Source organism: Megascapheus bottae, chromosome 2 (assembly GCF_031878675.1).
Source record: "Megascapheus bottae isolate mThoBot1 chromosome 2, mThoBot2.hap1, whole genome shotgun sequence".
Classification (NCBI taxonomy): Eukaryota; Metazoa; Chordata; class Mammalia; order Rodentia; family Geomyidae; genus Megascapheus; species Megascapheus bottae.
Window position 1 is genome coordinate 84,443,848 of NC_143510.1, and position 14,245 is coordinate 84,458,092.

Below are 14,245 nucleotides of genomic sequence, written 5' to 3' on the forward strand. Positions count from 1 at the left end.
ATACATAGAGAAAAAGCCGGAAGTGGTGCTGAGGCTCAAGTGGTAGAGCTCTAGCCTTGAGAAAGTCCAAGGACAGGGCTCAGGCCCTGAGCTCAAGCCCAGGACTGGCAAAAAAAAAAAAAAAGTAAAGCCTGTCAAAATTGATATGCTTTTGTCCTTTGACATGGGGAAGCAGTGCTCTCACTGTATTTCCAGATGGTCTTTATTTTTATTAATGTTTTGAACTACATACTCTAGAAAGTAATTAGTAATTCCACTAGATAGGTATCCCTCCCCTGGGCCATGTAGTCTTTCAGGATTTCTATACAAAGCACACACAGGGGAAATAAACCTCTATGAGTTTTGAAAATTCTGCACTCACTTTTTATCTGACATTGCTTTTTCAACTGCTCTTCATTTCAATAAATCGGCATATGACAACTTTCTACTTTCTTTCCAACCCATGGTATGTATTTCTGAGATAGACAGCTTCCAGTGAGTCTGAAAAAAACTCAAGTTGGCGTCAAGTGAAGGAAGACCCTCTTGCCCTCTGAACCTGATGTGTGAAGGTAACAACAATGGCATCACAACTTCATCTTCTGCTTGATAGCTGTCAATTTCAAATGTGAAGCAAGGGCATAGAACTGAGGATTACTGTAAATAGTCATTGTGGTGATTGTTTGAAGAGGAAACAAAAGCCTGAGAATTATGAAAGCATGTAACAAAGAAACCTGTGTGCTCTGGGCTAAAAAAATATATATCTCCTTGAGGAAGTGACATTTTATCTCAGCCTGGATGAACAGGGGAGTTGGGCAGGCAACAAAAGAAGGGGGAGTACACTTGGCTTCAGAAACTAGTTCCAAGGCCCTTGGGAAGCGAAGGGCTCTGCCTGTCAAGGCCTTGGGTAAAGACCACTGAGGTTAGACTGAATGGCTAGCTCTGAATTGGTTGAGGGACAGGATCCTTGGAGATCAAACTGAGGACTTTTTGAACTTATTCCTAAAGACAAGTTGTCAAGGGCCCAGCTGATCATGATCACAGTGGCACTTGTAGGGATAATTCTGATGGTGATGTAGAAAATGGATGAGGAAGGACCTGCTAGGAGGGGTATGGGAGGACTGTTTTGCAGGTGAAAGAGATGAGAAGTTCATGGATGGAAGAAACAGATCAAGGTTAGAGGGCTTGATTCTATGTGTGACTGTAAAGGGGAAACGGTGTCAAAATGACTCCTGAGTTTCTTCAGTTCATGCCACTTTCTGAATTGTTGGATGGCAATGATTCTTCTTTAAAGCAATTAAGATAATATTTACTTTGAGCCAAATATGATTGACACTTAGCCCAGGGAACAAAGGGTCAAGTTATCCTCATTGTCATGTTTCACCATGGATAAGGTCAAATGAATTTTTATAATCACAGAGTGGAAGTCATAAATCAATACAATTATACTGGTGGGTACATCAGATAGGCCGGCTCTAGCAAGGGGCAGAAATCTTTCTGATATGGAATTCTTGGACTTAATGGAGGCAAGAGGTCTGGTATACTTACAGACACCCTCAGAACCTTATCAGAAAAAAGTGAGGTCAGATACAAAAGCCAAGCTAATTGGCTATTAAATGGCCTTCAATAGCCCAAGATAATTTTGGCCTTTGACCGACCACATTCCACCTCTCCACAATAACAGTGTTCTAGTCAGTCAGGTCAAGTAGCCTGCAAAAGCTTCAATACTGATGAAACATCAGAGAAACTCAGTTCACAAGGAGGAGGTCAGAAGAGGACAATTTTGAGTTGCTATATGTGTATGCACATGCATGCCAGTACTGGGGTTTAAATGCAGGGCCTGGTCACTACTCCTTAGCTCTTTTGCTCAAAGCAAAACCTGCACTTCTGGCTTTTTGGTGGTTAACTGGATATAAGAGTCTCATGAACTTGCTTGCCTGAGCTGTCTTCCAATCTCAATCCTCAGATCTCAGCCTCCTGAGTAGCTAGGATTACACATGAGCGCCCCAGGTGCCCAGCTGGAGTTGTTGTAGATATACTGAATTTGATATCAACCAAACTATATTTGGTGCTGGCTCTAGTTCTTAAACTCAGGGCCTGGGTTGGGCACTGTCCATGGGCTTTTCTCTCAAAGCTAGCACTCTACCACTTAAGCCTCAGCTTTTATTTGAGGGAGGGCTGGATATTTGGAAGTAAAAGTCTCACAAACTTTCTTGTCTAGGCTGGTTTTGAACTGCAATCATTAGATCTCAGCCTCTTGAGTAGTTAGGGTTACAGTTGTGAGCCACCACTACTTGCTCTGAGTATATAGAACATCAATATGAAAATAAATGTAAAAGTTTAGATTGAGGGCTGGGAGTTTGGCCTAGTGGTAGAGTGCTTGCCTAGCATGCACAAAGACCAGGGTTCAATTCCTCAGTACCACATACATAGAAAAAAGCCAGAAGTGGTGCTGAAGTTCACGTGGTAGAACTCTAGCCTTGAGAAAGTCCAAGGACAGTGCTCAGGTCCTGAGCTCAAGCCCAGGACTGGAAAAAAAAATTTAGATTGAGAGGGTTTGGGAGTTGGGCATAGTAGTAGAGTGCTTGCCTAGCATGCACAAATACCTGGGTTCAATTCCTATGTACCACATACATAGAAAAAGCCAGAAGTGGTACTGTGGCTCAAGTGGTGGAGCTCTAGCCTTGAGAAAAACCCAAGGACTGTGCTCGGCCCTGAGTTTAAGCCAGGACTGGCAAAAATTTAGATTGAGATTTCATGTACTCTGTGTGTGTGTGTGTGTGTGTGTGTGTGTGTGTGTGTGTGTGTATGAGAGAGAGAGAGAGAGAGAGAGAGAGAGAGAGAGAGAGAGAGAGAGAGAGAGAGAGAGAGAGGGAGGGAGGGAGGGAGGGAGGGAGGGAGGGAGGGAGAGAGAGAGAGAGAGAGGGGGGGGGGTATTTTGCTGGAAACCAAACCTAGAGTCTCATGTATGCTAGGTAAACACTTGGTTACTGAGCTAGCTATGCCCTTGGCTAAGATATTTGGACAGTAACATCAAAGCTAAATTTCAAGAGAACAAGCAATAAGAGAGTAAGCGAAAGTAACAGGACTTACTTGTAAGGACATAATCTCTAAGCTTTAAGAGTACTATTTCCTGTGTGAGATACTTAACAAAGATGACTTAATTATTATGCCCTATGAAGATGGTATTAAAACTCCATTTTTCATATGCAGAAAGCAAGAGTCAAATTCCATCCAGCCACAGTACACTTCTGTAATATCAACACTCAAGAGGCAAAGAGAGGATTGTAAGTTCAAGGCCACTCTGAGCCTTGAACAGAGACGTTACAAAAAGTCAAATGCCCAAGCCTTCCCTCAGACCAGTAAATAAGGATCTTTGTAGCTGCTTCTGGTGTTCACTGAGGCTCACACACCATGCTGTAAACTACTTAAAGTAAATAAAATCCTCTAATGCACTCCCCACCCCAAGCATTAAAGAAAGGTATCAGTCAGAGGACATGTAGCATGCAGCCCTTAGAGCAAATGTTCTACATATATCCTAGATTCTCTCTCCATCCCTGCCATCAGTGTCCTTCCTGAAAGCATTTACAACATGCATTTGGGCATTCAGGAAGCAAGTAGTTATTGTGACTCTTGTGGGCCAAGTAAGTGTCATCACTTATTCACTTACAAATACTTATTGAGCACTTAATTAAATGTTGTTCTCCTAGTCTGTTCTGGAATGCAGTAGAGATTAAAATAAACATCTGCCTAGCAGAATTCTGTTCAAGTGAGGAAAGACAATAAGCAAGTAAAAAAAAAGTATTGTGTAACTATAGGGCAATAGCTACTATGGAAACAAATAAAGCAGTTAGGGAGCTGGCAGTTTCAGGGCAGGGGTAGGGAGGCTGAGAGGAAGTCTGTTTTATTTGGAGTAATCTAGGAAGGCTGATAATTTGAGCAGAAAGAGCAAGAGGGCAGTGGGGAAAATATAGCAAACACAAAGCCCCTTGACAAAAGTGTTTGTATTGTGTTCTGGGAACTGAAAGGAGTCTTGTGGAATGGTTTAGCAGTAGAGTACTTTATTGAACATGTGTGAAATCCTGAGTTCAATCTCCAGCTGGAGGAAGACAAGGGAGGAAGAAAGGAAGGCAGGGAGTATGGGAGGAAGTAAGAAATAAGAGAGAGAGGGGAAGTAGGAGAGGGAGGGAGGGGGTAAGGGAGAAGGAGCCCACACAAGCTTAAGGAGTCCTGTGTGTTTGCAGTGAGATGGTGGCAAGTATATCATAAAAGTGGCTGATAGGCCATAGGAAAGCTTTTGGCTTTGATTCTGAGATACACTGAAAGGATCTGAGTGGATGTGGCCAACTCTGCTTTGAGTTCTATGAAATCACTGTGGAAAGCTGACACAGGGAGCCAAGGATAGGCCAACCATTAAATGTCTTCTCTAATAATTCATGTAAGGGGATAGTGGCCCGAAACAGAGTGGCAGCATAGGAAATAGGAACTGGCTATGGATTCATCCATTTGAGGATAGAAGTGAATAATGCAGGACTGGCTAATGTGTTGAATGTGGGGTGGAAGAGAAAGGCTTTATAGGTGCTCTTGGAGTTTGGGTCTCAACTATGAAAGAATGGGTTGCTAGGCTGCAAAAGGAATGGGACCATCCAACGAGGGCTCACTGCTCTGCACATGAACACAGTCCCCACAAACAGCTCTCTTCCTTAGATACGATTTTTAAATTTTTTTTTATTGTAATTAATAAAAGGGTTACATGATATTTGCCAGACAGAAGGTACATTAATTCACATACATTGATACCCTTTCACATGTCTTGGTACCCATTACCCTTACTGTCCTCTTTTCTGTTCTCTCCATAACAGCCATTGAATATGAGTATAACACTTCGGAATATCAAAGCATACTGGGCACCGGTGGCTCCTGGCTGTAATCCTAGCCACTCAGGAGATTGAGATCTGAGGATAATGGTAAGAAGCCAGCTACTGCAGAAAAAATCAGTGAGACTCTTATCTCTAGTTAACCAGCAAGAAGCCAAAAGTAAAAGTGTGGCTCAAGTAGTAGAACATCAGCCTTGAATGTGGTGCTGAATTTAAGCCTAGTAACAGCGTGGAAGAGTAGGAGAAAGAGGAGAAGAGGAGGAGGAGAAGAGGAGGAGGAGAGAAAGAGGAGGAGGAGGAGGGGAGGGGAAGGGGGAGGGGGAGGAGGAGAAAATTCACATGCACCAGCATGTGTAAGCCTTGAGAATATTTTAAGTGGCATAAGCAGTACATGATTCCACGTATATGGGGTTAGGCTCTGCCAGGAAACCGCTCAGACATTCAGGCACAAAGAACAAATAAAAGATTTACTGCCAGCAAAGGGATGGGCAAGACCCGTTCTCACAAAATGAGAAGTGTTGGCTGTTGTCTGAGGTGACCTATATAACCTACAGGGGCTAGGAGGGGCTGGGAGGTGGGACCCTAGGTGTGGACATGTGAGCGAGGAACGTCTTCACGGTGGGCTAGGATTTATGGTTGCTGCCCAAGTGGCAGATAAAGAGTTTGCAGCTGCCCAGACTTGAAGGTCCCCTTATTTAGGGGATCTTGTTGACATGTAACTAATCAAATTCATAGACAGCAGAATGACTGTTTCCAGGGGTTGAGGGAGAAAGAAATGGAGAGTTGTTTAGTAGGTACTGTTTCCAGTTTTGAAAAAGATTTAATGTTTTTCGTGCCAGACATCAACGCTATTGCAATGCATACCATAGTGATGGACGCATGTTGCCTTATTAATTCTGCAAGCAGAGGTCAGCCTGTGCTACACGGGCACCATAATGAAACCTTCAATCAACAGAGTAAAAAGTTGGACGTTTGGTTTAAGAAAAATGTGTTTTAACTAAAGGAAGCCTGACTCTTTCCAGATACCACCATCAACAGTAAAAGGAGGAGGTGTAGTAAAGTTTCCTTTCTGAGCTGGGTGTGGCCCTCGCCCGCCCCGCCCTTTCTCGAGCTAGCCCCTCCCCTCTCTCCGTAAGCCCCGCCCTCTCCCCGATTTTTCTCCAATCACTGACTTGCTCCCACCCCCTGACGGAACCTCTTTCCTCGCATCCGGGCTCTTTCCTGCACGCTGTCGGGAAGCATGGAGATCCAAGGGGACCTGGCGGCCGGCGCGAGCTGTTCGCTGTCCACTCAGGGCTCCTCGAGGGTCCCAGTGTCCAAAGAGCTGTTGACGGCGGGGAGCGAAGGCGGAGGAGGTGAGGGCCCCGTGGCGGCGGCGCCGCGGGGCGCGCATGCGCGGCGGGGCAGCTCTTGGTTGGGCCCGGTGCACCGCCCCCCCCCCCCATCCACACCCCATAGGGCGGAGCTCTGTCGGGTCGTGAGCACCCACGCGGCGGGGCCCCACAGGTGGGAGCTTCCCGGGCGCGCGGAGCTGGGGCGCCCGGGGACGCCGTGGGGCCTCGGTGGCTGCGAGGTCCCTTTGCGGGCAGTGGGGAAGGAGACGATCGCGATGCTTGACACCCAGACCCCCCTCTTCTAGCTTCCGGAAGTCTTCACTGCATTGGAGACTCTGGGATGGAGCATCTAACATCCTCCGTTTGAGTCCCGGCTCCCCTGTGGGACTTTCTCCAGCGAGAATGGAGGGTCTGAGACATAGAATTTTTGTGATAGGAAAATGCAAGAGAATTTGCCTGTGGCTGCTCACCAGGAAAAGGTCTCAGCATCCTGAGCATCCTTAGGCGTTTTGGTCATGATAGCCAAAGCTTAAGGTGTGCTTTCTGGGGCCCAGGAAGGAACAGATTCAGTCCTCACACCCACCCCTTGGAGAGGATTTTGTTATCTCTGTATTGTAAAAGAAGGGAAACTGGAGACTAGGTGTGTTAGACAGCTTTCTGGAGCGCTTGTGGCTGGTTGGGAAGGGGTAAAAGTTGAATGTGATTCTAAGCTTTATGGCTTCAGAGTCTGCTCCTAATACTAATCCATTCATGAATTGAATAGATGATTCTTCAGTGGTGCTTTGATGAACAGGAGTTTGTTTTTTGGGGGGAGGGGGGGTTATGGGGCTTGATCTCAGTCAAGGCACTGTCCCTGAGCTCTTCAGCTCAGGTCTACCACCCTGTCCTTGAGCCAAGCCCCACTTCCGTTTTCTAGAGATTAATTGGAGTTAAGAGTCTAAGGTCCTTTTGTGCCTGGCTGGCTTTGAACCTTGATCCTCAGATCTCAGCCTCCAGAGTAGCTGAAGGGCGTTTCTGGGTTTAAGAAACAATGTGCAAAGTCTTGAGTTGTCTAAAATCCTGTTTTTAGAGATCCCAAGGACTGGAGAAAGGTGAAATGGATGTACCTAAATAACCAAAATGTTGGACTTAAAACTAGGAGCGCTCTTTTTTTTTTTTTTTTTTTTTTCATCCTGTGGAATCGGGCATAGCAAGACTTAAGGTCTTAGGAGATTTGTTGACCATTCCCTCTCCCCCCCTTTTTTAAATTTAAATTTGGTACTTGGGATAAAACCCAGGGCCCTACACATTCTAGGCAAGTACTTGTCCTACCACTGAATTACAGCCCAAGCTTGTGCCCTTGGTTTGTGTGTGTGTGTGTGTGTGTGTGTGTGTGTGTGTGTGTGTGTGTTTGCAATTGTAAATTAAGTGTATGTGTGTTTGCAGGTATATGGGAGAGGTTACTCATCAACTCAAAGCCTGACCCCAGAAAGACCTCTACTCTTCAGACAGTTCGAATAGAGAGAAGTCCATGTAAGTATCTTGTGCTCTTTTTTTTTTTTTCTTTTTTGCTGGTTATGGGGCTTGAACTCAGGGCCTGGGCACTGTTCCTGAGTCTCTTTCTGCTCAAGGCTAGCATTCTACCACTTGAGTCACAGTGTCACTTCTGGCTTTTTCCGTGAGTAATTGGAGATGAGTCTCTTGTTCTGTTCTGCCAGGTTAGCTATGGATAGTGATCCTCAGATCTTAGCTTCCTCAGTAGCTAAGGTTATAGGTATGAGCCACTGGCACCTGGCTTACTTTTTTTTTTCCAGTCCTTGAACTCAGGGCCTGAGCACTGTCCTTGGGCTTTCTCAAGGCTAGAGCTCTACCACATAAGCCACAGAACTACTTCCAGCTTTTTTCTTTGTATATGGTACTAAGGAATTGAACCTGGGTCTTTGTGCACACTATGCAAACACTCTACCACCAGGCCAAACTCCCAGCCCCTTACTTTTGTTTTTTATTAGGAAAAAAATATGGCAGTTTTAAGAATGATTAATTTAAGGGGCCAGGAGTTTAGCCTAGTGGTAGAGTGCTTGCCTAGCATGCATGAAGACCCGGGTTTGATTCCTCGGTACCACATACATAGAAAAAAAGCCAGAAGTTGTGCTGAGGCTCAAGTGGTAGAGCTCTAGCCTTGAGAAAGTCCAAGGACAGTGCTCAGGCCCTGAGCTCAAGCCTAGGACTGGCAAAAAAAAAAAAAAAAAAAGTGTTTCTTAGACTGTTTTGGGTTTTATTTTGACCAGTCTTGGGGCTTGAATTCAGGGCCTAGACATTTTCCCTAAGCTTCTTCTTCTTTTTTTTTTTCCTAAGCTTCTTTTTCTCAAGACTAGCACTCTACCTCTTGAGTTACAACGCCACTTCTGGCCTTTTCTGTTTATGTGGTACAGAGGAGTCGAACTCAGGGCCTCATGCATGGTAGGCAAGCATTCTACCACAAAGCCATATTCCTAGCCCCTCCTTAGACTTTTAATTGAAGTGACTGGAGCTCAGCTCACATTGCTTGAAGAAAAGAAAAAAGAGCTATCTATATATATGGCTCATTTTTAATAGAAATAGAGAGCCAAGGTGCAGTAATGGCAAGAGCATTACATCCAGGTGCTCACCGCCAATCAAGGTGGCAGGCAGCTGTGTGTGTCTCAGCTCTGCTTTCCTAGGTGGTGACTTCCTCCAGAGCCATCTCTCTCCAAAACCACTTTACAGAAACTCCAGGCTTAGCTTTCATCATCATAGTCAGTCATTCACTGAGAAAGAAGATTTCTCCCCCACAATTTAATGAAAAAGTCTCAGACTGATGACTTACTGACAAGAGCATTGTATCATTTGTAGTCCATAGAGCAAACTGCAGTAAGAAAGGTTATGGAAAATGTAAGTAGGTATGGGATGAGAAATAAGTTACCCAAGCCTAAAAGGAAGCTCAGTGCAAGGAGGTGGGAGGAGGGGTGAACTCCCATAGTCTCAGCACTTGCGAGGCTGAGATAGATGTGAAAGGCAGCCTGGGCTACCTAGCCAGACACTCACTGAAGATACCCCAACAAAACAAAGCAAAAAGGAGCACTGAGATTATGTTCTCCGAAGGGGAATGGATGTTGGGCAGGCAAAAACAATTATTACCGAATTAATTTGCTTGCTGGAACTTAGGGGTACACATGGATTCTATTAATAATCCTACCAAGGGAAAAGAGGAAGGGGAAGAGAATTTAAGAAAGGAGAATAATACTTGTTCAAAATACACTGTATATGGAAGTAGTGCCATGACTCAAGTGGTAAAATGCTAGCCTTAAGCACAAAGACACAGAAGCTTTAAGCTCAGACACAGCACCCAAGCCCTGAGTTCAGGCCCCAGGACTAGCAAAGTACACTGTGTGTGCAGCTATAGAATTGTCAAAATGAGGGAGTACCAGTAATGTATGCTGGTAATAAAAAAGTAATGCTAGTAATAATACTAGTAATACTCTAATAATAAAAATGGAATATTAAAAGTGTGATGACCTTATCATTCTTACCATAAAGCTTCATAACCTATTGTACTTAACTATTAAGCTGTCAACCTTTTTTATTTAGTTAGTACTTCTTGAATGCCTGCTTCTAAGCGTTTACAGTTCTAGGGATGTATAAGAAACATGAAAAATGTTTTGAGAAGTAATTGCTGAATTGTGGAGTTATATTGCTTTAGGAGTGCTGAAAATGGTCTGGGGTTATAACTCAATGGTCAAGCACTTGCCAAACATGTGGTGGCATCCCACTACCATAAAAAAAAATCAGCAGAGGGTAGAGATTCATTCATATGGTCAAGTGGAAGAGAGCCGAAAGAATTTGTGTTGTTACTGCAGTTTAGAAGTGTTTTGCAGGGAAGTCTGGATTGTATAGTTTACTAACATAAATGTTGATCTCCTATGTTTTTCTCCGTAGTATTAGATCGAGTACAGACCTTTCTCCCACAGATGGCCCAGGCAAATGAAAAGTTACAGAAAGAAATGGCAGTTGCTCCACCTGGCCGTTTCAACATTGAAAATATCGATGGGACTCTTGGAAATGTTATACAAATGGTAAATAACTATGCTTGATTTTCATTTTTATTTCTGTAGGTTATCAGTGTGTCTTGTCTCCTAAACAGTGGGTAGGTGAGGGGGGTCTAAAAAAGAAAACTAAAACCCAGCAGTAAAAACTAAAAAAGAACAAGAGCCTTTCCAATTTGCTCCAAGCATTAGTTTTCTTTGTAGAGCTCATGTTTCCAGTACTGCAGAAAGAAATCTACTGTGTCTTAGGGTTAAGATCTTACTGGTTTAGAAGCCTCTTTGGTGGCCTTTAGGTGGTGCTTTAGGAAGCAACAGGAGAGCTTTTTCTAAGTCAAACATTACATGTATTATCTTGAAAACATTCATTTACTAAATGTCCTAAATGGATTCCCCCCCCCTCCATCCAAGCCAGCAAAGAACTGCAATCACCATCTGATTCATTGAATATGAGTGCAGTCTGGTTTCATAAGCTTCCTATGAAACTTAACTCATTTTATATTCATTTTCCTTCTTTAGCATTCCTTTAACATGTATCTGGGTCTTGCTGACACTGAGGTTATTAATATTTTATTCAACAGCCAGTCTGAGCAGCTTTGCTTGCCTTGGGAATCTGTCTCCAATCTCACCACTTTGGATAACTTCCGAAATTCCCTCTCTTGGTCTAAGTTACTTTGGTATCTCCTGAACTATTGCATTTTCTAACAAATTTCCTACTTCCATCCTCTTCCTGGAGTCTGTTCTTAGGATGTGTGTGAAGGGTCCATATGATCCTGCCTCCTGTCCTGTCTGACCTTTTGTCTTCTACACAGCCTCTCTGGTTATCACTGTCTGGCTCCAGTGTCATTGTTTCAGGTCTTCCCCTTGTGATTTTCTCACTCAGAATGTAACCACATTTCTGCATCATGTCTCCTCTGTTTTCAGTTGTTTCTTTATCAAGAGACCTTCCCTGAGGGTATGCCCTTACCCTACTTCATGTTTATTTTCCCGACCCTACACTATGTTGTTTATTGTCTTTCTAGAACTGGGATCAGCAAGCGTCTTCTGTCAGAGCTAACTGGTAGCTTCTTGGGGTTTTTAAGCCATGTTGGCCTTAGTGACTGTGGCTGACCTCTTCATGGTCGATGTAGCCATTGATAGTATGTTTTTGCTTATAGAATTTATGGTCACTGAAATTTGAGTTCCATACAATTTCCTATTTTAACTATGATTGCTTACAGCTTTAGTCCTTAAAAATACAGAAAACAAGGTTGGGAGAATAACCTAGCTGTAGAGTGTTTGCCTAGCATGCACAACGCCCAGGGTTCGTTACCTGGGTACCACATACTCAGAAAAAGCTGAAAATGGTGCTGTGGCTCAAGTGGCAGAGCGCTAGCCTTGAGTAAAAAGTGTCCAAGGACAGTGCCCAGGCCCTGAGTTCAAGCCCCAGGACTGAGAAAGGAAAGAAGGGAGGGAAGGAGAGAGAGAGGGAGGAAGGAGGGACGAAGGGAGGAGGAAAGAAGGAAGGAAGGAAGGAAGGAAGAAAGGAAGGGAGGAAGGGAGGTAGGGAGGGAAGAAGGGGGGAGGAAGGAAGGAAGAAAAAAAACATTCTTAGTTCATAGCTGAACAAAAGGCAGTGGCAGGTGTGATCTGACCTGCAGGTTATACATTTGCTGGACCCTGCTTGTGTAAACTCAATGAATGGAATAATTTTGTTCTCGTTTTGTGTGTGTGTGTGTCAGGGGTGAGGAGAGGGGGTCCTGGGGCTTGGTCTCTAGGCCTGGACACTGTCCCTGACTGCTCAAGGCTAATGCTCTGCACTTTGAGCCAGCTAGATCTTCAGCTTTTTGGTAATTAATTGGAGGTAAGAGTCTCACATCACAGGACTTTCTTGCCTGAGCTGTCTGTGAACCACAATCTTCAGATCTCAGCATCCTGAGTAGCTAGGATTACATGTGTGAGCCACCAGCACCTGGCTTGATCTGATGTTTTTGTTAATTTTGTTAGACCTAGTGTATTGTCTGACTTACGTTAATGTTTGTTGAATGAAAGTTGATGTATACAGGTTATAAAATTAGGCTGCAGGAGACCATTTTTTAGACTTTAGCAAATGGAAATCATCCAAACCAAAGCTGGTTTTGTAATTATGATAGATCCTGGTAACTAAAATCATGAAAATGCCATTGTACTCAAGATATTTTTCAACTCTATGCTTCAGAATTTATCTTGAATTTTGGTTGATCCATGTGTTATTTTACTACAGCTTTTTAGAGAACTGGTCTGAAATAAATTTCTTATCTTGTACCTTTTACAGGATGTGGCCTTATTTGAGATGAATCAATCAGATTCCAAAGAAGAGGATAGTTCAGAAGATAGTTCACAGGACACCTCTGAGGACAGTTCAGAGTCGGAGGATGAGGATAACAGCATCCCCTGTGAAGTCAGCATAGATACCATTAAGCTTCCAAATTCAGGAGGTGGGAAAGGCAAGATTGAAGTTTTGGACAGTATGGCTAGTAAAGAAAAGAAATAGTTTGGAAACCCAGGTACCACACTCCTGCTTATTCTGTGAAAAGGGTGGTGCTTCCCTGGCATTTGCACATTTTATGTTGCTGTGGTCCTCTGCATTCAAGAACACTTTAAACCAATTGACTTTAATAGAGGTTATTTTGAGTAAAGAAGAACTCGTGGACCTGGCAGCACCCTGAACGGAAAGGAGTTTGGGAAGCTTGACTGCATCGAGGGCAGCGTGTCCTTACAGCTGAAAAGGAAATAAATAAAGTCTTGGTAATGGCCAGGCACTTGCTTTATTTGGACATGGTTGATCAGTTGTAGTCAGTTATTGCCATAGTTCAGCTGTTTGTGTTGGGCTGACACCCAGCTATTTTGTATAAAAATACACTCATAATTTAATTTTCAAGTTTGTTTCTGTACTGAGGTAGGTTGTGGGTTTTTTTTACATAGGAACTGGAAGTACTGGAGACAACTTCAGGATAATAGCCTTTTGTTAACTTAATATGTAATATTGGGGATGTTTTATTTCTCAGAGAAACCAAAGGCAGCATGGTATGGGCACCACCACCCCCGACTTCCCTTTGTTCTTCCCCCTTTCTCTCCTTCTCCTTCTTTGCTTGCTTGCTCGCAACAGCCTGTGTTGGCCTTGAATTTATGCCCTTCCTGCTTCAGCCTCCTGTGTACTAGGATTACAGGAGTGTACCACCATGCCCACAACTTTTTACGAGAAAAATACTTTTTTGCAAAGAGGGGTTGATCAGTATATGCATTACATAAAGCATATAGTATATATAATATATGCTCTTGTAGTTAGAGCTGGAAAAATGCTCTGTGGTAAATTTACACTGCCTTTGGCAGCAGCTATATGATGCATGGGCATGGACTTGATAGAAAAATGGTGTTTTATTTATTTTTGGAGATACTGGGGATTGAACTCAGGGCCTCACTCATGCGAGACAAGCACTCTACCATTTGCTTTTAGATTGCTTTTAATAGTAGTCTCAAATATTTGCCCACACTGGCCTCAAACTGATCTTCCTATCTGTGCTTTAGCTTACTTCACCTCCATCCCACTCCAGGTCAAAACTTTTTGGCTCAGCTACTAAAAATCCTCCATCCAGTTGCCTACATGAAGCTTGTCAAGTGTTGAAAATAGGACTATTGTTAATAGCTGAGTCTGTTATTGGATTGATCTTCCTGCCTCAGCCTCTTGAGTGCTGGGATTAAAAGTATATATCACCATACTATGTGTGTGTGTATTATATAAAATTTATTGTAACATTTAGAGAAAAGAAATTAACAAATTCTAAAATAAATCTAAACAAAGAGATATAAATGTCCAATAATAGAAGAGAAGCTGAATTGACATCATGGAAATATGCAGAGATGTGTTTATTGGCATAGTGCTCATGATATAATGTTAATTTAAAAAGTAGATAGCAAAGGCTAGGAATGTGGCTTAATAGTACAGTACTTGCCTAGCATGATGGAGCTCTGGGCAGTGCCTAAGCCCTAAGTTCAAGCCCCA

At 43.4% G+C, this 14,245-nt stretch overlaps 1 protein-coding gene and 1 long non-coding RNA gene across 2 annotated transcripts; both read left to right on the forward strand.

The window, feature by feature from the left end:
• The first annotated feature begins 1,089 nt into the window (after positions 1-1,089).
• On the forward strand, positions 1,090-5,897 carry LOC150067449 (uncharacterized). Its single transcript, XR_016539635.1, has 3 exons — positions 1,090-1,151; positions 4,839-4,943; positions 5,693-5,897. It is a non-coding gene; the product is annotated as an uncharacterized LOC150067449 (long non-coding RNA).
• A 159-nt stretch (positions 5,898-6,056) lies between these two features.
• Positions 6,057-13,339, forward strand: Nopchap1 (NOP protein chaperone 1). The gene is made up of 4 exons (XM_090328547.1): positions 6,057-6,208; positions 7,613-7,699; positions 10,121-10,257; positions 12,518-13,339. The coding sequence occupies exons 1-4, from the start codon at positions 6,094-6,096 to the stop codon at positions 12,734-12,736; spliced, it is 558 nt and encodes a 185-aa protein (XP_090184673.1). The 5' UTR covers positions 6,057-6,093; the 3' UTR covers positions 12,737-13,339.
• The last annotated feature ends 906 nt before the right edge of the window (positions 13,340-14,245 follow it).